Source organism: Populus trichocarpa, chromosome 15 (genome assembly GCF_000002775.5).
Source record: "Populus trichocarpa isolate Nisqually-1 chromosome 15, P.trichocarpa_v4.1, whole genome shotgun sequence".
Classification (NCBI taxonomy): Eukaryota; Viridiplantae; Streptophyta; class Magnoliopsida; order Malpighiales; family Salicaceae; genus Populus; species Populus trichocarpa.
In genome coordinates this window covers 9,284,771-9,307,346 of record NC_037299.2, presented here as the reverse complement: position 1 = coordinate 9,307,346, position 22,576 = coordinate 9,284,771, and the positions used below count along the sequence as shown (strand labels likewise).

At 34.7% G+C, this 22,576-nt stretch overlaps 2 protein-coding genes across 2 annotated transcripts; both read right to left on the bottom strand.

Moving 5' to 3' along the window:
• Positions 1-82: 82 nt before the first annotated feature.
• LOC7474852 (DDT domain-containing protein DDR4) lies at positions 83-9,189 on the bottom strand. The gene is made up of 12 exons (XM_024586667.2): positions 8,363-9,189; positions 8,174-8,284; positions 5,750-5,836; positions 5,607-5,644; positions 5,436-5,517; positions 4,128-4,234; positions 3,770-3,929; positions 2,445-2,537; positions 2,157-2,280; positions 1,688-1,730; positions 1,378-1,566; positions 83-1,298 (listed from the first exon to the last, which is right to left on the bottom strand). Exons 1-12 carry the CDS (start codon positions 8,729-8,731, stop codon positions 554-556), a joined length of 2,148 nt encoding a protein of 715 aa, XP_024442435.1. The 5' UTR covers positions 8,732-9,189; the 3' UTR covers positions 83-553.
• Positions 9,190-15,820: 6,631 nt separating this feature from the next.
• Positions 15,821-20,722, bottom strand: LOC7462527 (HIPL1 protein). The gene is made up of 7 exons (XM_052447645.1): positions 20,249-20,722; positions 19,984-20,141; positions 18,396-19,193; positions 18,099-18,318; positions 17,458-17,636; positions 16,661-16,902; positions 15,821-16,419 (listed from the first exon to the last, which is right to left on the bottom strand). The coding sequence occupies exons 1-7, from the start codon at positions 20,343-20,345 to the stop codon at positions 16,020-16,022; spliced, it is 2,094 nt and encodes a 697-aa protein (XP_052303605.1). The 5' UTR covers positions 20,346-20,722; the 3' UTR covers positions 15,821-16,019.
• Between the last annotated feature and the right edge of the window lie 1,854 nt (positions 20,723-22,576).

Here is a 22,576-nt window from a genome sequence, read left to right as displayed (position 1 = left end):
CTTCTGTGCGACACACCTGGCATAAATTTTGAGCATTACAATCACAAAATGGCTATAATTACAAAGTAGGAAAAATGTTAAATTGGCAGAAGAAACATTAGTTACCTTTTAAGCGAGGATGATTCATCACATACAGACAACAGTCCCCTGACCTGATCATTTTATCAGAGCCATGATCGTGAACGATTAAACTACAAAGCCTGAACATCTAAAAGCCAATTTTTTTCAGTTACAAAATGAGTTAAGGTTATTGTACATTAATTGGATAAGATGTAGAACTCCCAAGGAATTCTCATTGACCCGTTGTAGGCTTCTATGAATGTAGACATGCTAAAAAATGACTACCTAATCTACGGAACTCTCAGCATCAAGTTGCTCCTTGCTGCAAATCCTAAATGAATTGCATCAAGGTTGTTGCTTCGCTTAGGCCATGGAAGAACTCCGATGGTAATTTCCTCCACGGACTTATCACAAAATTTATAACATTATACTATTGTACATTGAGCTTCCCAGAGAAAACAACGAATCTTCTCTTGCCACAAGAGAGGGAACCTCAAAAATCATTTCTATCTTCATCTTTCATTACTGTGTTCAGACCATCATCAAAACCAGAACCTGGAGCTAGTTCGTTGAGATCGAGGAAACGTCTTTTCCTTACACCATCAACTTCATCTTGGACTGGGCTATTTGATTGCTCAGGTGGCTGATTTTGCTCCTTTTGTTCTATCACTTTGTCACCTTCTACAGGCTGATCAACTTTCATACCTTGTTTGTCATCATTGCCATCAGAATCTTGACTTTGACTTCCAGCTGAATACTCTGCATTCTCACTTGCATCTGAGTGTTCATCTGATACATTTGATTTCTCACGTTTCATTGACTCTGTTTCTGACTCGGACAGCTCATATTGTCGGTAATTAATCTGGTTCCGAGTGCTCCTTCTGCTGCGTCTTAGACCTGACTGGATTTCATCAACTGACCGTAATTTTGTCTCCCTGCGTGTACGGCCTGGAAATTTATTGAATTTTTGGGGCTCCTCACTATCCTCACTAATACTTAAGGAATCCTCTTCTTCATCTTCTTCTTCCTCCTCACCATTTTCATCATCCCACTGATACTCTTCATCCCCTTCAGAGCTGCTAGACAGCCTCTTCTGCTTACGTTTCCTCAAGTATTCATCATCATAGACAGCTTCTCCAACTATATCATCATCACTGTCGAAGCCTGCCTCATTATCTGAAACTGCCTCAACAAACTCTGTTGCTGAATACCGTTGAGGCCTCTGTCTTCTCCTGTTGCTGCAAGCCATTATGCAGTGATAAGTTATGTGCAAGATCAAGGAAACATGATTAGTTTTGAAAGACAAGCTTATCTTACCCCCGATCCAACATTTCAGATTTATGGTCTTCATCCATGTCATCATATTCAAGAGAATCAGGAGATGCGGCACTGAAAGTGCCATGTTGCGATGTGTGTGAAGGACCACTCAATTCACCATTTGTAGAAGCTTCAGGTTTAGCAAAACCTTCTCTTCTGTGAAAAGGTTCTGGAGACGGTGGTTTACGCCTAAGAAAAAGAGTAAAGAAAGTGAAAAACTTGATATTCCATGGTAGAGAGATAAAAACAAATTCCTCCTAGCATAGGAAAAAAAAAACTGTATGAAGAATGTACATGATCAAGAACTTACTTTGTTATTTTGATAGCCTCGTTGATTGACCGATCATAATCATCTGCAAAAATAGTTGATACAGCAATCAGATTGCCTATTTTTGTATGAGAACAATTATTACTGTAATAAAAGCACATTCTCATTATTAAGAAAAGCTCATCAGCACAACTGTCTGAAAGTTCAGCAAAACTGAGGTAATATATGCAACTTTTATTCTAAGATTTCAAGAAAAACAACATAAGAGAGATTAAGTTGAAACAAATAGATTCCCAGTTAACTGTCCAATGTTAATATTAGTTCTATCTTCAACATCCCCCAAGTTCCAAAAACAAAACTCCTGGAATGGTATACATAAAGGACTAGGCATTATAGGCAACATCTACTTTGAGAGAAATAACAGTAGGAAAAATTCATCTGTCGAGAGTAATCAATCTTGACAACTACTAAAGCTCTTACTACTGCACGATCATAAGTTTTCTTTGCTTACCAAAAGTATAAGTGACAGGCTTCCTATCACGGAGAGAACGTCCTGGTGCATGTCCATCCATGCTCAAGAAATTATCAAGAAGTAGAGCCTGCCTGTGTTGCTTTTTCAGCAGCCTCTCTTTCCTCTAAGCAAACAAAAGTGTAAAAGGAAATCTGAATATGATTTCTTTCTAGGATAACATAACTTACAGCGGATTTCAATCAAGAATAATTTGAGGCAAGAAAGAAATTCTTGGTTAATGAAATCCAATTAAGTAAACCATGTTACTCACTAAGCAATTTCCAGTACCTTGTAAACCTTCTCAATCTCAGGAAGCATGTCATTCTTTAATTTCTTCCCCAACGAAGCCTCTGTTCTATTTTTGCTAGTATAGAGCTTCTCCTGCATCATTTTAAGGACACAGATGAATGAAGAACAATACCCCACAAAAGTATTTAGCAAATGGCCATACAGAGGCATTTGGAAACCACCAAGTTGACCAAAAGTATTTTCCACAGTTGGAATACCACTGGCACTATAAGTGTATATAATTGTCAACCATTTGCACTATCAACAGCAGCACTCCCGAGATCAGTAAAAAGCTACTTCGAGATAGCAAGGTTGATTCATAGTGTATCATACCAAATTATTTTTTAATTTTCCTTTCCAAGGTTTTTAAACCTATCAAAGGAACTGTCAGCAATGACAGCTGACCATACAATTGTAGAAGAAAAGGCAAGCCCTTACACAAAATTGAAACTACTCATTACAAATAAAATTGCTATGATTGAAACCATAAATGGAAAGTGTGGCACAAGAATGGTATGAAATATAAATCCACCAAATGAGAGATCCAAAAAATATGGAACTTGAGATGGTCAAGGCTCATAGAGAATGCATTCACAACATCACCACAACTGGGCATTTCTCATGAAATTATAGTTCAAAAAAATGGGTTTGGATAGACCTCTTGACTGGATATGTTTTTTACATTTGAATGAGACAGGAAGTCTCACAATGTAACATGCCACTAAAAGGATCCATTACTAAGATGATTCTTCTGATGCACACGTCAAACATCTAATAGACTACCTGCAACCTAAAGTACATCTCATGCCCATCCACTTTCACCTAAAATGTCAATAGGCAAATGTAAGCAAACACTTTTAAGTAAAATCTTGGAATATATAATCTCACCATCGAGATAGAAATTGATTGGTAACTCCACTTTCATTTAAATAGCCAAATTTAATAGAAGAAGCTGGGAGGGCACCATAATATCTAAGTTATCATCACAAGGCCCAGAATCATACAAACTGACATTCCTGGTGCACAGCATCATTGGATAACTATCTTTCATTCTTTATAGTAGTAATCCTCTATTAGATTAATATCTCACAATCTTAACATCCATAATTTAGTTTCATCGGAATTTCCAATAATGCATACCGCCCACTGTGATCAAGGCACATCACACATTCAAAAGATAAGGAAGGAATGCAATATGAATTTCAATTCACCATGAATGCCGGGTAAGAATAAAAAGGGGGGAAATTGAAATAAAAACCATGACAACCTTGCATCAAAATTTGAACAAAGCACATACACAAAATCATGCAATTAGGGTAACTTACAGAAACATCTTGAAATTCTTCGAAATTAGTTGCAACTGTCTCCCACAGGTATGTCACATTAGGGATGATCTGAGATCCCTTTGCCTTTGCTTTAAGCTTCACCTCGGTTTTTCTTATTTCCCGGTATAACCTTTGACCAATCATTGGATCATCTTCATACCTGCATCAACAATAAAGCTGTAATTATAGAATTTACACTACACAAAGGACAAAAAACTACAAAATAATAGGGGAGAAAAAAGATGAGATAAAATCTCAATTTATCACATAAAAATATACCGCTGATCATTTCAATCACTGTCAAACCTAACAAGCAAACACATTGAATGCTTCATGAGAAGCTTATTATTTCCATTACCAGTAATTTATTCCTTGTGAATCACCCCCAAAACGTTCCTTGCGAAATAATGAAAGTTGAATGCCATGCTTGAGGGAGTTATCAATGTAATTCCGAATATCTTCTTGCTGCAAAAGATTACTCAGATTCAATTCCTTTACAGTAGAAAGAAGTTCAAAGCAACCAAGATGTTCAAAATGTTCTAAAAATAAATAAAGAACCAAAATATGATCCCGAGAAAGAAAAAAGGACAAATGAGAAACCCCAATATCAATTAATTTCTAGCAAAATATCCAAAAGCCTTTAAATGCAAGATTCTATAGCCAGCTCACAAACTAATTCAGTTTGATGTAAGGAGAATAATTGTGGAAGCCTTCAAATGCAAGATTCTATTCCATAAATGGGTGATTGATGGAAGGTTTGGCAATAAGAGAATACTTCTATCTGGAGATGATTAACACGATTAGAAACAAGCACAAGCTGCTTCTAGAATTATGTGTAGAATACATAATAAAGAAATGCATGTAAATTATCCTGTGAGATACATACGAGAGGAATCTTGTTCTGTGATTACAAGGCTGCCAAAGCTTTGTGATGAAAAAGTATAGGTCAATAAAAAGTAACATATAGAATAGTGAAGTACATGCAAATAGGAAACAATGATATTGACATAGATGAAAAGAACACATAGCAAAATGTCTACTATAGTGTTTCACTCTACAGAAAAATGAGGGGCTCAGTTATGATCAAGACAAATAAACACAAGAATTGAGAACTTTTTTATTCAGGCTGAAGGGGCAGCAAGACAAAACAAATGCCAAAAGAACTGGTCAACAATGTGCCAAAAGAACTTCTCAAAAACTTTCATTTATCTGTCCCAACAAAGAATACAGAGCAATATGCCTACCATAGTGTTTCACTCTACAGAAAAATGAGGGGCTCAGTTATGCACAAGACAAATAAACACAAGAATTGGGACCTGTTTGATTCAAGCTGAAAGGGCAGCAAGACAAAACAAATGCCAAAAGAACTGGTGGTCTACATTGTGCAGAAACAAAGGAAAAAGTTCTTAGAATGCGTCAAATTCTCCAAAACTTTCATTTATCTGTCCCAACAAATAGCCATCAAGGTATTATGCTCTGTTTTCCATCCAATCCAACTAATCACAACATGAATTTAAAGCTACAATCGACATGTATTGCTGATTTGAACACTAAAATGAGATCCAATGGGCATTTGAGTGAACAAAAATCCAACATCATTATAGCCCAAGGCAATTATTTCAAATCAAGAATCATTATATATAATCTTTGCTGCCAGTGGCGTTACCTCAACACGAATGTCACATAGTGCTTTCAGTATCACCACACGGATCCCAGGATCAAGTGTTTTATACACTTCAACCTCTACCCTACAATATCAAAGTCAAAATACAAATCAGAATCATAAAAAAAAAAAAAAAAAAAGTGATCTAAGAGTATCCAGGAATGAAAAACTAACCCATGTGAAGCAACTAAGGGAAGTTCCCCATCTGCAACCTACGACAAGAGACCAAACTCATCTTAAAAATGATGTTCACAATAGCCCCCCCTTCCTTAATTCAATATCATAAATATCAACTAAAAAACAGTACAGTTAGTTACCCAGTGCCACCAGTCTCTTAATTTTCTGCACAAAACAGTAATCCAGGTATCTCGTGTGAGAGCCATTCTGGTAATAGGAGGGATTGCCTAAAAAGAAACAAATCAAAAGCAATGAGTAATCAATGTTGCAATAGCTCACATCAATGCAATATGAGCTCGCTTTCCATCAGGGAGAGCATAAATAGGATCATGTTACACTTAGCTTAAATACAGCATAAAAATGCAATTTGATTTCAGTAGCGGTTAGCTTCTCCAAGCATAATCTATCAAATTAATCAAATCACACCTAATGAAAAGTTTCCATTGTCAAATAAGATGACTATACAAAATATCACAGATAGTTTTCTGCCAATACATAATCAGATTTTACCATTTAAGGTGAAATTTAGAGCATTTAATGGAGGTTGATATCCCATCAATCTGGTTTTTGGGATAACATATTCTAGGAATTACCTTACAGGGGAAACATGCCATTATTGAGGGAAAAACATGTTATAAAGATAGTATCATTTAGAAAATAGTAGATATACAACATAAAACAGAGAAAAGAAAAGGATGCTGAGGAATATGGAACACATTGCTTTGGCGCCCTATCTTCAGCAAATATCAATTAGTTCAAGTTTGTGATTGTACAATGCAAAATAGCAACATGTGAACCGCAGCACTTCCCAACTAAAAGTTAAATATAGATTAATCTTTGCTTTAATTCTAGGATTTAAAACCTATTTCTTGAAATTCTCATGCGCAAATTCAAACTGAAGAAACCCTAATGAATTGTGTAGCCAATCAGAAATCCATCCTGAAGTCACAGATGAAGATAACTTTGAAAGGAATCAAAAAATTCTCACAAATTACACAGATCACACTATATGATAATACTTATGTCAGTACTCTCCCATTAGAAAAAGATCATCTTAATATAGTGCTCAAAACTGCATGGGTGATGGAATTATTTATGCTGCATTTTATTCTACAGTGGTGAGGGGAAAAAATGGGAAAACACATTAGCTTAAAGAAATACACTAGAAGCATATGCATTATGCAACCAATAAGCTACAGCGTACTTCAGAATCATGCAAAGCAATTATGCACTAGTGAGAATCAAGCAACCTCCAAATAAATGATTTAATCAAAATAAGTGATGATATCAGTATTGGAACTCCAGAAACTTGTGACATCATATCAAATCAGGGCAGAAAAATTGATAACACTGTTCTAATTTATAAGAAGTTCCTGCATGAAAAAACATAGGTCACCAGTGCCATTCCCTGTCCAAAATAATGATCCAAGTCATCTTGCACCTTTTTATGATGCAAAACTTCATATTTGCTTCTATAAATTATGATAGCTAATCACTTTTTTCCTTTCTCTCTCTGTTGAAGAAGTATTTGGCAGACATAAAAGAAAGCATAATAACCACTAGGAGAATAATTTATCTCCTGTGGGGATAACCAAAAAACAATAACTACTCAGGTTTATCACTTTACTATAAAACTTGAGAAAACCCTAATCTGATTTTATGTTAGGGCACAAAGACTAGCCATTTATCCAGCACACATTTAGGAGTGTTTCCATGGTTACACCTGTATATCATGTTCTGTGACTTTCTGGAGGCAACTAATTTGAAGCTATAGCAAATTTCTCAACGTCTAGGACAAATCTTTCAAAACGTCAGATTTGAAGAGCCCAGTACAAAATATCCACGGATTCGAGATGTCAAGGAACTCCAGTGACATCTCTGGTGACCAGTGATGCCAAAATTCCTACATGTAATTGTTTCAGATCAGCCTATACCAGTCTTGACCATGTGAGACATATGGTCCCAAGTAGTCCCTAACAAGTAGAAGCATTTGATAAACATCGTGCATCTAACAATGTCCTTTAAAGGTAAAGTTCCATAACTGAAAAAACAAGAAGGCAGCATGTGATACTCCAATTGACACATTAAGAAATAATTTATTATTTGAGGTATTTAATTTCTCAGAAAAATGCTATTGTGCATCTATTTCAACCTTCTCTCAACTTTGGAAGCTATTAGACAAGCAACATGACATCAAATTTTCATGCCACATAAATGGTCTCCTGAATACAATCAGCCACAACTAGCTCCCTAATTGTTAATGCAACAATCAACTCTCGCAGCACTAGAAAATAAAAATAAAAAACACAAATAATTTGATGCTACTAACATTGGATCCTCAGCTAATTCTCCACACACATAAAATAGGCATAATATACTAATTTCCCGCTTAATGTCAGCTAATTTGCTTCATTTATACACAAAGTGAAAACCTTTGCTATAACTTAAGCTTCTAAACATGCACAAAAAGCGATAACAAGAACTTGGTTGCTTCCATCCAAACCAAGCATAAGATGTTAAATTAAGGACATAAACCTTGAAGCTGAAAAACAGAAAGCACTAACCTTTAACAAAGGCATATGTATATCCCCCAAAGTATCATTAGGTGTGATCAAAGCAGTCTCAAACTCCTCAGCTGAAAACTCAACTGTTATATTCAATAGATGCCTAAATACCTGCAACATTAAATTTAGGAAATGAATAAAGATGAAGTCTCGAAGAAATGGAGTAAAACAAGAAACGAAAAAACTCACATTTAAAAAATTGAGTACTGAAGCTAATTCCCACATGGACCGGAGGCTCCACCTCGGCAACTGTGCCGGCTCCGGAGGCGCCACGAGCTGCGTAACGATCTTGCTACTTCCACCACTGCATTGCTCATTCTGCTGCACCGAAGACTCATCTAAGTGCTGTTGCTGTTCCTGCTTCTTCGGTTTCTGCTTCCGCTCGATTACCGCCAGCTGCTGCTGCTGCAGCCTCGCCGCCGCCCGTATTGTACAAGCTCGCGACGGGCGGTTGCTCCTGTTAACTGGCGGCGTTTGGGTTCGAGCGTCGGCCTCGTTTAGAGGAGCGTCGGCCTCGTTTAGGGAGATCGGAGAAGGAGAGGGTTGTTCACGAGACATGGTTAAGGAGAGGGAGATCGAGAGGGTTTATGTTAGTTAACGTAGGATTACATGTAGACGATCCTCAATTTTTGCAAAGAGAGAAAGAAGAGAGGGAGGGAGGGAGAACCTAAGGGTACTAACCATCATCCAACACTTAAAATTAAAATTATTATTATTACTATGCTGTGTTTTTACTGTTTATAATAATAATTTATTATTAGAATTGAAAGAACGATGCTAAGGTGATTAAGGATGGAAAAACAGAGAGAGAGAGAGCAGACAATAGCCTGGGAATTTTGGGTTATTTATTACTATTTAACCCAGGGGTCAATTTGGGTTTAATAAAATAAAAGCCCTCCTTCTGCTTAGGGTTTTTTTTACTGCATTTAATCTGGGTTAATTAGTTAAACAAATGTTGATTAGTGTTTTTACCATACCTTGGCCTGGTCTTTCTTTCTATCTTCTCTGGGAGTCTTCGAATCTGTCTAGGTCTTGGTCTTTCCTCGCTCGCTAGGGACTAGGGTTTAGCTACCTGCGACTTGCGAGCTTTTTCGTAGGGCTTTTATTGGATTTCTCAGATTGGTTTTTAAAAAAAAAATTAATTTTGGATTGGTTTGCAAATATTCAAAATTATTTGGTTATTTTTCTTCACCCCTGCTCTGCTCTTCTCTTTGTTGCTGGATATCGTAGTCGAAAATGGTTAAAACGACAAGAATAGAAGAATTAGCTCCTATGTCTGGGGATGGTAAATCACAGACTCAGAAAGGGTTTTTCTGTCTTTGTATCTAGTCAAGTAAGGTCAGGTGAGAATTTTTCTCAGTCCACTGGTATCCAATCCAAACTCAAACTATAAGAAAAATGCAAGGAACCTCACATAACCAATGGCCTTTTTCTTTGAGTAACACTAAAAAATAGTAATATAAAATACCATATAAAAACATAGAATTATGACATTAAACATCAATAATATTTAGTATTGAATTTAATATTGAATAATAGAACCAAAAAAAAATTACATCTAAAAAATTTGTTAAAGCAAAACATATAGCAATCAAAAGAATAAAAACCAAATCTTATAGATGAAAAAAAATTAAAGAATGATAAAATTAAAAAAAAAATCTAATTTTATAAACCATTTTAAATAAAAAAATACAAATTAAAAGAAAATGGATGAAATCTGAAGGAAAAAAAGGTGAAGGGTTGGTTTGAAATTCTAAAGTGTCACACGTGGAATCCAGGGAATAAATTAATGCATTCCACTATGTTTTTAACGAAAAAATTACCGATGGACTGCGAATTCCGATGCGTTTTTAATTAATACATCTCTGACTATGTATACTATTTACATTTTTACCGACGAAATCACGGGTGAACCTTGAAAATTCTAGAGGGTTTTCTTGAAAAGCTTAGAGCGAAATGAAAATTTCAATGTGAATTTACCGAGGGAATCACCAACGAAATAATTAAAAATAATAATATTTAATAGTTCGTCAGTAATTCTCTCAGTAAAAACATAGTATAAAACTCAACAAGACCACCGGAACTTCATTTTTCTCTCATTGTCACAAACTCTCACTTTCAATCTCACTCTCTCAATCCTCTCCCCTATTTCAAGTCTTCAAGTAAAATTTAAGGTTTTTTCTCTCAACACAATTAACAGGTATATATGGTAAATCTTTTGACATATTTTCTTCTTATTTTCCTTCTTTTCTTTGGTTTATTAACAATGCATTTTAGTTGTTTTTTAAATTTTTTTTATCACACATAGATAAATTCTAAAAGTAAACACGTCATTAAGGTAAGCATTTTTCATTTCTAAAGCCTATATTTGTTTTTGTATTATTTTTTTGTTTATTTTATTGTCTACATTGCGATAATATTTTATTATTTTGTTGAACTTTAATTGTTATTGTTAAATTTTAGTATAAATGTTAATTGAATATATAAGATTAAATTTTATTTTTTGTCTATTTTATTGTCTATATTGCAATAATATTTTATTGATTTGTTGAATTTTAATTGTTATTATCAAATTTGTAGGGTAAATGTTAATTGAATAAATAGGATTAAATTTAATTACAAAAAATTCTTGTCAATTTAGGATTAAAAACATTATCATGTTGAAAATAAGATGAAATTGAATAATCCAAAATTGTTGGTAGAAATAAAATAAAATCAACTAGTTTGTGGCATATATATTGTATATTTGCAGGATTGAAAATTCTGGGTAGTTTCCAGTATAGGGGAGGTGCTGCCAATTTTTTTTTAAAAAAATCAAAATTGATTATGCAAATATTCATCAAATTTGTGTAGATGCATAGGAGAAATTCAATTGCACGTCGTGAGCACATGATCGCAACTAGTTTTTTTAGCAACGATGATGGCAACGTTTCATTAGGTGTTGACCAAAAAGAGACACCTGCGTTGACTCAAGGCGTTGCCTCCTCGCGTAAGGTTTCACAACGTAGAGGCGGTGTCCCTTCATAGAGGGATTCATTCACCCGCAAGTACGAGGTGCATTAAAGGATGACCTTCCAATGTAAGTTTGTTTTGCTTTGAGTTGGTTTGTGTTTAACAATTTATGAACAACTAATATTTCATTAATTTTATCAATTTTCAGGTTCACAAACATTGAGGCCGCTTGAGTAATAACATCGGTGTTTAAATTATCGATGAAAATTTTATTATTTCAATGGAGTCAGATTTCCAAATATCCTGATTAGAAACGTCATGTCGATGCATGGTTTACAAGATTTAAGGTTAGTGTTAACTTAAAATTTTAGCTATTTTTATGTTAATTCCTTTACTTTAATGAAATTATTGATTTATTTTTTATATATTTTTAATGCAATGCTAAATTCAAGTGGGATAAAGAAAATGATAATGTTACGAGGAGGATTTGAGATAATCACATTGCAACGAGGTAATATCGAAAACAATACGATAATTTTTTAAAAATTTTATATATTAAAATTTCATTTGTCATTAACTCATATGGAATACGTTTGTATCATGTAGGTTGTGTTATTTTTTGTATGAGGCGCAAAAAAATCTAAAAAATATGCCAGAGAAATGCTCTACTGGGCTGGAATGACGTGGCGGTTTGGAAGGATTTCAGGCCGCCATACATCTTGGAGAATATATGGGCGAAATATATTTAGCATGTGATGTTTAAGCGTTTCACATGATGCTCACAGTCCGGTGCGAGGGACCAGAGCTAGCAAATTCACGGTTCAAGTACCATGCACAGTACTAGCGGCTGCATTTCGTTTGTTTCGCATATGAAGCGGATGATAAGATTAATTTTAATCACGTCTATCTTTAATTAATTTTTTGTTATTTATAAATATATTTAATTTGCAACATTTTTTTCTTAGAGGATATGGCTCTTGGACGTAAGTCAAGCCCAATGGAGCTTTTGTGGAGACGCACGTGCGGAGTGAAGACAACCAAAAAGGGTGCAACAGTTCGTTGACAACCACGCTCAACACTTTGTGATATGTTCGTTCAACCATTTTCTTTTGTAAGTTATTATTTTCTTGAATTGAATTTCAAAAGACATATAATAGCCGATTGGGGGAGAGATACGAGGACGATCCGTCGACCCACCTAGATTTCAATCTAAATTTGTGGATGAAGGTAGAATCGTTTGGTGGACCCGATAGAAATCGGGTGTATTGATTCTCTAACACTAAGGCTAAAAACTTACAAACGACTCGTAGTATCTCAATTGTTAGGAGCTCACAATCAATATCGAGTACCTAGTCTTAGGAGTTCGCGGCCTTGCAACAACATACGACCCATCTCATTGAAAAATATGAAAGAGTCTCTACGAATATTGAAGAACTTCGCTGAATGGTTATAGATATGAGATCACAGATGGGTGGTACGTGTGTGCCCCCTTTTGGTCATATGGTCTCGGGAACGACCATCCTCCTCCTCCTCCTCCAGTACTGTCATTGTTCTAGTTTAGTTTTATTTGAACATATAAATTTGTAATGAATATTTGGCTTTTATATTAAGATAATTTATTCTTATATACTTGAATTTTAAAAAAAAAAATTAATAATTTTTTTTCAATAGATTTATTTTAAAAATATTTTTTAATTATTATAGACAGAGTTACCGACGAACAAAAGTCTATCGGTGTATTCTAGAGAGTTGGAAAAAAATTACTGCATATACCACTTCAACTGTTACATCACCGATAAAATTATTCTGTTGGTATTTTATAGAAGGTTGGAATACAATTATTTCAAATGTCACTACCAATCACTACCAATCACTGACAGAATAATTCTATCAGTATATTACAACAAATATTTTTTTTATGAGCATTTTTTGTTTGTAAAATCATCGGAATTTTTTACTGATATAAATGCCGATAGAAATAAAATTACTGTTAAATATTGTAACGTCAGTACTCTCCCTTATCCACTATGGATACCCTAACTTTATCCTTCCTCGGTGCTTTACGTCCTAATCTTTTTTACTCTTGTTGTCCGAAGTCAAAGGTTTCAAAGCCATTGGTCTTTCCAGGCAAAAGGGGTCTAGCATAAAGTCTTCAACTTCAGCGAGAGGACACGGTCTATAACATTTTGGAAACCAAGCCCAAAGAAGCAAGTTTATCACGGTTGGTATATAGTTCTTCAATACTTCCTCTGTCAAGAATTTCTTTTATCCAGGACAGAATCTCAATCTTGATGATAATGTGGTATTTTTTAGCCATGTCCTTCTGTACTTTATGCCTGAAAATCTCATCGTGCAGTTTTTTTTCATATATGCTCTAGCTCAAGAAGAAAGGGTTGGGATTTAATTTTATGAACTACCTGCTGTTATGATGATATGTCCCTTCAGCTTGAATGCTATCATAGAAACTATATTGGCTACTCTTCCTTCATTTCCTGCTCCCTAGTTGAAGTCAGATCTCCATTCTTTCTCCAGGTAAATGACATCGTAGTGTAGAAATGGGCAATAGTTGGCTGCACATGATCTTTTGCTCTTAAAATAACCATTGTTTCTTACATGCGGCTAGAATATATGTTAAGCAATCAGGTTTAGTGAGTGAGGAGAGAACCTAGGACTGTCGCGTTTCACTGTTGTGGTGTTAAGGCCATGGACATGAATGTTGAGGAATAAACTGGGTTCTTGTTTCGCAAGCATGCTTATTTGAGCCCTTACCTTTTGTATAACTTGGATTCTGAGCCCACATTCACAGATAAGTTTTCTTTTGTTGAAAAGCATCGAACACTGATTTATTTGCTTTGATATGCTTGCGCTGCTTGTGTGTTTGATTTCTTTTTCTTTAAGCCTGTTTGGATTTTTGTGTTAGCTTGGGTCACGCTTGCATATGGGCTATGTTTTCCTTTCTGTCTTTGGGTCCTTTGGGTTTTGGTTGTCTTCATGGGCAGAGCCTTCTTTTTCTATTATTTTGGACTTGGGCTTTATTTATAGTAAAAAAAAACATGATGATTTATTAAAAATTATTTTCCAAACCTTGCATTATGGACAAGTTTCTCTAAAAAAAAATTATGTTTGTGTTTTTAATAGAAAAAAACAATATATAAAAGAAAAGGATAAAAACAAAAATATATTGCATGATTTTATATTTTACATACATTATGGACTTAATAACAAGTTTATTAAACTCATGAGAAACTTGGTCTAGATTTCAAAATTATCAAAAAATCAAATTTGTTTAATTTTAATATTTTTAGGATTTATGAACTTATACATAAGATATATTTCCAATAGTTAAAAAAAAGCAAATTAAGTACATAATAAATGAAAATCCCATTCTCTTTTTTTTTTTTTTTACTTTTAATATTTAAGAATTATGAACTTATATATAAGATATTTTCCTGATATTAAAATAAACAAAAATAATAATATAATAAAATATTATTTGACTTTAAAATGGCTAAGCTTCACTAATAAAGTCTCGATTCACCTTACTGGGCCAATCTACTTTAATCAATATATAATAAAATAAAACAAGGCCTTAGAAAAAATCAAACAAATAGAAAATGCAATTTACTTTAGATAAGGTATATTCGGGGTGATATTGTCTTTCTTATACAACTAGTCCCCTTATCTAAACTCTAAATACTAGTTAGGGTTTTTAATTATCAAAATACTAGGTGTTGATCTCAAACCTTTTAAACTATAAAAAGACAAAAATTTCTTATTCTCTTGGCACCCAAAACCTGATCTAGAAAAACAATCACCATAACACTACACATGTGTGATAATAAATAAGAGCAATTTGTCTAATGCTAAAAAGACTTTTGAACACTCTCTCAAATGTAGTAAAAGAGGTGGTAATGTTTCCTGATATCTCCAAGTATTTCTATAAGGCTACTTGCTTGGGATGACCTAGTCATTTGATGTTGATTGATTTTGTAAGAAATTATTTGGTTAGTATGTAAAGAATTATAAAGATGAGTTTAGATTGGCGATGTTATAGCATTAAATAATGTCAAAGTGAATGGTTGAAGATTGGTACTGCTGGTATTAATTTCCTAATTGGACCTTTATTAATTATTTCAACAAATTCTAGGTTGAAAACTATTGGTTTTCATCTTATATATTTTATTGTTCTCTCCCTTGTCGATATACTTTTATTTTCTTTAATTAACTTTAGAAGTGTTTAAAATTATTCCGGAACAAAATTGAGATAAAATTGAGATAAAAGTTGAAATTGGTTAAATAATTAAAAATTAAAAAGCCAAGAATTGAATTGAAAGAGATGAAAAAAATGCAAGACCATTTTAACAAGGGATGAAATTAAGAAGAAATATTAAAAAAAAAAGGTTGAAATAAGCTAAATAATTAAAAAATCTAACAATACTTTTAATCTTTTAAGTCTCTTTACATATGAAAAATCTCCATGCAAAATATGTGGAATGAATATCATTTGATGACCGTTATTGAGATTAGTAATTATAAACTGGTTAGACTTGAGAAACATCAGCGTAGAAGAAGAAGAAGAAAATCCAACATAAATGGCACAACTTTTGCTTGCATAATTGTTCTTCTTTTCGTGTTTTGGTTCACGGTCAGGAGTAAAGCAGCTTGTATAATTGACTGTATCATAGGCAAACACAATTAAGCGCAGAGTAATCCCGCATTTCCTCCCTTAGTAGTTCGTGAAAAACGACTGAGTTTCTAATGGAACTTACATCTTCCTCGCCATAATAGTCCCAAGATAATCAATAATAAGAAAAGTTAGATGTCTATTATACAATAATCTCATGCTCCTGGACTAGTACAAAGCTCCTATACAACATACATCAGTCTCGATTAGCTAGATAACACCCAACAAAAGCAGCAGCAAAGAAGAGAACAGGGCTAGAATCCTGCTAAATGAACCACGTAACTGGCCTGCATTTGAAGGGGGTGAAGTAGGACTTGGGCTTCCAACAGCGGTGACATTTTCCTTCGAGCAAGTGTAATTGCAGCGACTTGGACGAACGACTCTATAAACACCACTGCTGGCTAGGATAAAATTATCCTTGCGGTTGTCCTCCCCAAATGAGAAAATGTAACCCAAAGATGGCAGAGCACTTCCTGGCAAAGAGGTGCACTGGATGGGAGAGTCCCTCCCACAGCTGAAGGGGATTTTTCTGGTGGTAAAGTTACCACTATTTTCTGGTGTTTCAGTGCCTGCCCACATGGCTCCAGCATACAAATCTCCATACAAGTACCTGAAAGAACGATAGTGAATTAGCAAGGTAACCACAACATCGTCAATCGAAAGGAGCGTGTTGGTGGCCCCAAGAAAGTTCATTTCCCTGTCAGGAAGATGTGTAGGCAGATTGGTTTTTAAAAGTGAGCAGTATCCCCTGAGAATGACTTTTAAATAGCTCTTCTAATTGTTCATTCACACACAGCAACCAATCACTATGGTTTCTAAATATCAGAACAAAACCTGCAAACCTTACATACCTTCCATACATGCATGGATCTATCTGAGAGCGATAGAAATAACCACCCGTGATGGATGCTGACCCTTCATTCTTGTTTATGTCAGAGTGATAGTATCCCAAAACAGGGAAAATTGGGCTAATGGACTCTGAAGATGTATTTCCTCCTGGTGACTGTTGAGGACTAAAGGGATTGGGTCCCTCATAAACACGCCAACCATAGTTCCCGCCCTTAGTGATGACATTCACCTCTTCATATGTATCCTATACAACATGACCAAGCAAAAGTGAGAACACCTTACCAAATTTAGAAATTTGTGGCACAGAAGTGGATTTTCCTACTAATTCATCTCAAGGATGTTCTTGTATGAATTGCTGTAACCCATTATGCTTTTGATGGCACCATTCTTCATAAGAATTTTAAAGAGTCTTTTTGCAACAAATTTCAATATAAACCTGATGCTGTTTCTGCTTCATTTGCTGCTCATGGGATGGGGTAAAGAATGATAATCTTGGAGAACAAGCTAGCATGCAGGGGTTCTAAATTCTCTTTTAAATCATGAAGGAAAATCTTATGTTTTTTTTTAAAAAATTATTATTTCGAAGGCTTAATTGATAAACAAGGGGCCTAAGCTTTTCTAGGAAGGTGAATAATAACCTTCATGGAAATAATACCCTTTGCTGCCAATCTGTTACTACTTCAGCCAGGGGACAGGAAAACAAAGAGAGAAGAAAATTGCAGTCATAGGATTCAAGAAATTTACTTTATATATATAAACTGTTTGTCAAAATATTTTGGAAGAAAAACGCATCACAAACCTGGCCAACATCTGCACACATGAAGTAGGAAGGCCTTTCTGAATCAAAGCTACAGCGCCAGGGATTCCTTACGCCTAAAGCCCATATTTCTGGTTTCAAATCACTATCTTCACTATATGGATTATCTTTGGGGATGGAGTAGTTTCCCCATAGATCAAGTTTATCTATTTCTGCAGCACCTGCAAGTCCATGAAAAGAAAGAAGATAATTAATTCTTTCAGCTATGCAACTCGGCTTCACAATCCACCACTTTGCTGAAAAGGGTGAAAAGAAAACAGGAGCCTCATTTCTAAGAACTCCATAGCTTCAATTTTCAAATTCTCAAGGTCTTTTCATTTATCCTTTCCGAATGGATCAAGCAGATGCACGAGAGAAGAAATTTTTTACAAGATTTCTCTATGTTCCAAAAAGGAAAAACAAGACCAAGGGCTTTACCTGCATTTCTAACCTTTTTAGTTGCTCTGAGGCAAGCCAGGTAACAATGAGTTTACAATTCAAAGTATATAAAGGTTACGAACCGAGATGAGAAAATTGGATTACAAGCAATGTTGATGGCAAGGATTATATGAGATGCATCAGATTGTTATTAACTCAAATCTTCAAGGAAGTCATTAAAAAAGTCGCTCTCTTCAGACACTCACTTGGTATATTATCAACATCAAGCCGCATGATTTTTCCAAGCAATGATTTCTTGTTTTGTGAAAAATTGTGAGGATCACCACCTACACCACCCCCATCTCCCATCATGAAGTATAAAAACCCATCACTAGGTCCAAAGAGAATCTGTCCTCCATGATGAGATGTAAATGGAAGGCCCATTGTAAATATCCTTCTTACTTCCGAGGGTTTCGCAGTTGTTCCCTGGAAAATTATCAAAACTCAGTCATGATCATGGACTAAAAATATGAATATAAATTCCTGTGTAAGAAGATGTATACCAAGGAAGCCTTGGTTGCTGTGTCATTAGCTGTATACTCTGCAATAACAGTTTGATATTGGCATGGTTGGGCACCATTGTCAGGAGCTAGTTTTGAAGGATCACAATTGACATCTGAGTTGCATGAACATCTGCCGGTACATCCTGGCCACTTCACCTTATCACAATTAAACGAGGCAAAGAACCGACCATTTTGTGCAAAGTTTGGATGAAATGCCATCCCCATCATTCCAAATTCAGTATTAAAATACACTTCATCTGTTAGATCAATAAAAGGACTGGATTCGTCAAAGCCTAATGTCTCTCCTGATCCTTGTTCAGGAATAGTTGCCAACCAAATCTTACCCTGTTGGCTCGAGAAGAAAGCACGGTTAGATCCATCTGGATGCGCAACCATACTGAGGTAAGATCCATTCCCAATTTTCTCTAGGCACAAGCCATGTGGGTCACTTGGTGTTTCAGTGTTATTGAGTGTAACAGGTTCACCAGCATAACATACTGATTCATCTGTAGATGCTCCACCAAATGCATTGCAGAAGTCGCCTTTTGACTGCCAGACAACAGTCAATTTGCTGAAACTGGAATTTGCTGGCGATCCAGTTTGACCTTTTAAGGAAGGTGCGAAGGGGGAATTCAATACATTTACATTTTGACATGTATCCCATACATTAGAGCAGAAGTCATTTGCTGCTTGGCTAGACTGTGATGAATTTGCTGAAACAGTAGAATTGCAAAGAACAGCAACTGGCCTTGGTACAGAGCTTACAGTAAATAACTCGGCTGAATATGGATCGCATCCCTGTAAACCATGATAGAAAAATCAATCACAAAGTAAGTGTTCTTCAAATTAGATAATTGTGTGGAGACCATCTAGATTGGAATTAGAAGAAACACTTCACCATGAATGAGCAAGATCTATGTTGTCTCTAAAATGAAAAGTCCATTGCATTGTTATGTGCAAAAGATATAACAGGGCGTTATGAAATAGATCACAAATTGACTAGGAGAGCTTCCGGAGAAGTTCATTTTGAGATGCTTATTTTTGTTTTGTCCTCCAAGTGGCATTGGAGTCCATAATACATGGGGAGTGGGGACTATCTATGCATCTCTTTTGCAACCATGACAAGGAGCTTGTATCGGAATCCTTAACAGTATGAAATCGTCAGTGGTCATAATCGGAAGTAGGATAGATTGATTTTGAACATTTTAATGCATTGCCCATTAAAAGAGAGTGCTCTGACAATTAGTTTATGCCAAGAAAAACCATAAAGAATGAAGCTGCTAACACTCTTCTAACCAACAACTATGCACAAACCTATCTGGGTTCAGGCAAGAGAGCAATCCTGTGGATTATCAGCAATTCATAAGAAAAAAAATCCAGCAAACAGCGTCCAATACAAATTCAATACATAAACATACAAGACTTTATATATGAAAATAAGGTGGATAGAAAATGAAAACATAGATATTCAAAATGAAAACACAAACGAATCAAGCCCCGAGATAGCATGTGAAGTTATTATCAAGTAACAAATGTCCTGATACACACACAGCCTATGCCGAAATTAAAAGTGAAACAAAAGCCTTACAGCACAAAGGATGGATTTCAAAAGTGAGGCACAGGCAGCATCAGAGATGTTCATGGCTTGAAATTGCTTCTGTAACTGTAAATCATGTGTGGAATTGCAGCAGCTGCTCCCATTGTAAGGACAAAAACTCAGAGTGGTGTTCAAGGTAAAGGGTGCCCCTATAACCCGCAAAAAAATCAACAAAAGACAAAGAAAATGACAAACAAGCCAATAAAGTTTCCAAGTACAAACTGAAATAATTAAACACTACAGGACCAAAACTCACTTGAATCAGTACACAAGGGATGAGAAAAGGAAGGATCAGGAAGCAACAGCAGCAGCAAGTTCAAGAACAGGAAGGAAATAGCAGTAACTGCTCCCATCACAACAAACAGAAAAGAGAGGAAAACAGATCGCCCCAGCACAAGCTTCTCCCTTCTTATCTATTCCAGGAACATCTTAGGGAGCAGAAGTCTTATGTTGACATAATTTAGAGGGACAAAAAGCTTTTCTGGGTTTTCAACACTCTGCCCCCTACAAACTGCCCTACCTTTCATTGTCCTTAAAGTCAGCTTCCAGAAGGGAAATCCTTGTCAAGTATTTTTCTTTCTCAAATTAGTTGTTAATTCATCTCTCGTTGATCGTGCACTAGAGTTCCCAGTTGAGGAGCTTTTGACATTGTCTCAGCTTCACGGATTCAATATTTCATAAAGTAATTGGGCGGGTTTCACACAGTTGACTCCCTGTCTACCTTATCTTTAAAATGGCCATGATACCGGGGTGTTTTATATTATTTTTTTTAGCAATTATTTTCTAAAATAGTTTTTATTTAAGAATATATTAAAATAATTTATTTATAAAGAAATAAAATAAAACCGTTCAAAAGAGAAGCCAGCAAGGAAAGACTCCACTATGCATGTGCTAACACACAGCCATAAAATAAGAAGGAAAAGACAAAAAAAGATTTTGGGTTAATAAATGAGATATGCTCATCCCACTTGTTCATATATATATATATATATATATATAGATGTATGTATGTATCAACGTGCTCGTCATCAATGCTGGACGACATTATCTGCTGTGAAATAATTGAATAATAAATGGGTCATAGTCTAATAATCTTTGAAAGCTTTGTTTAGTCAAAAGCAAGCTTTAACTGCGTAGACAATGAAAATTTATTAAAATATTTATTATTTTTATTTTATATATTAACATATTAAAATCTTGAAAAAATTAAAAGAATCGGTCTAATATTTTTTTTAAAATAAAACACCTTGAAAAGAAGCTGGATTTTGCGCGATGGGGATGTTTTTTATTCAAAGAAATGAGGTTTGTCTTGCAACTAGACTACTACTCACCAAGCCGTCTTCTTTTACTAATTTTAAAAAGTATATTTAAAAAAAAAAAAAAACAGCGTATAAATCACTGGTTGTGTCCACTAGCCAGGGGCAGAAGGTTCATATGGTTGAGATACAGTAAAGCAACTGGGGGAAAGGAAGGAGGTGAAGACTTTCGTGATAAATCTCAACCAGAAAAATTCATCACAATATTTTTATATCCATCTAACCTCATATCAACATATTTAGAAAAAAAAAAAAACTATGAGGGATGTAATTCAACTGGTCAGGTTCTAGGTTTGTTTCCTAGAGGTTACCACTTTGAGTCTCATAAACCTCAGAGCCACTGAAAACTTACATGGTCGTTAACTTCACGGCTCGTGTGATTAGTCGAGGTGCGCGTAAGTTAGCCCGGACACTCATATTAATAAAAAATAAAAATAAATAAAAATATTTAGACAAAAAATCTTGAACAATTGGTCAGACTCTGAGTTTGTTTCCTAAAAGTCACACGTTCGAGTCCCACAAACCTCAGAGTTACTGGAGATTTACGTAGTCGTTAACTTTAGGGCCCGTGAGATTAGTCGAGCCGCACACAAGCTGGCCCAGACACCCACGTTAATAATAAAAAAATATTTAGACAAAAAAAAACACATATCTAAATTTTAGAAAACACATTTAACTAATTAGATTTTTTTGGTGTATAAAATTTTATTTTGGAATTTTAGAAATCCAAAAACATGTAATGGGTTTTATATAAAAAAATATTTTACAAGATTATATATCTACAATGTTATATTATGTATACAATTACATTATATACCATAAACTTTATATAGTACGATAAATCCCTTTTTTTTTTCTTTAAACCAATTTAACTGCAACTTCAACTACAACTAGAAAAGAAAGAGCTTTCTTAAATAACTGTCAAAACAATGGCTGTACCAGAAAAAATTTACTGCATATATATATATATATATATATATATATATATATATATATATACACACACACACACAAGCTTTTATATATATATATTCAAAATAATTTTTTTATACAAACAAAAAACCAAATAGAGTGACTGTTAGATTTTGAGTTTATATATATATATATATATATGACTAGTTATTTATCAATGTGATGCCGTGGGTCACTTTTCAATATATCTTTTTATTTAGTTTTTTTACAATTAAAGTAGATATTTGTACGAATTTAGATTTTAAAGAAAAAAATACATTTTGTTTAGCGATCTTTTTTAATATAACATATCTTTT

Bases quoted from the DNA above. Each gene is read 5' to 3' on its own strand.
- LOC7474852 (XM_024586667.2), bottom strand. From the start codon at position 8,731: ATGTCTCGTGAACAACCCTCTCCTTCTCCGATCTCCCTAAACGAGGCC. The intron at 5,645-5,749 runs GTAACTAACTGT...CTCTTGTCGTAG, and splicing joins TAAGAGACTGGTGGCACTGG to GTTGCAGATGGGGAACTTCC. The intron at 1,299-1,377 runs GTAAGATAAGCT...AATGGCTTGCAG, and splicing joins TCTGAAATGTTGGATCGGGG to CAACAGGAGAAGACAGAGGC.
- LOC7462527 (XM_052447645.1), bottom strand. From the start codon at position 20,345: ATGGGAGCAGTTACTGCTATTTCCTTCCTGTTCTTGAACTTGCTGCTG. The intron at 20,142-20,248 runs GTGAGTTTTGGT...TGCGGGTTATAG, and splicing joins TCCCTTGTGTACTGATTCAA to GGGCACCCTTTACCTTGAAC. The intron at 16,420-16,660 runs GTATGTAAGGTT...TCGTTCTTTCAG, and splicing joins GATCCATGCATGTATGGAAG to GTACTTGTATGGAGATTTGT.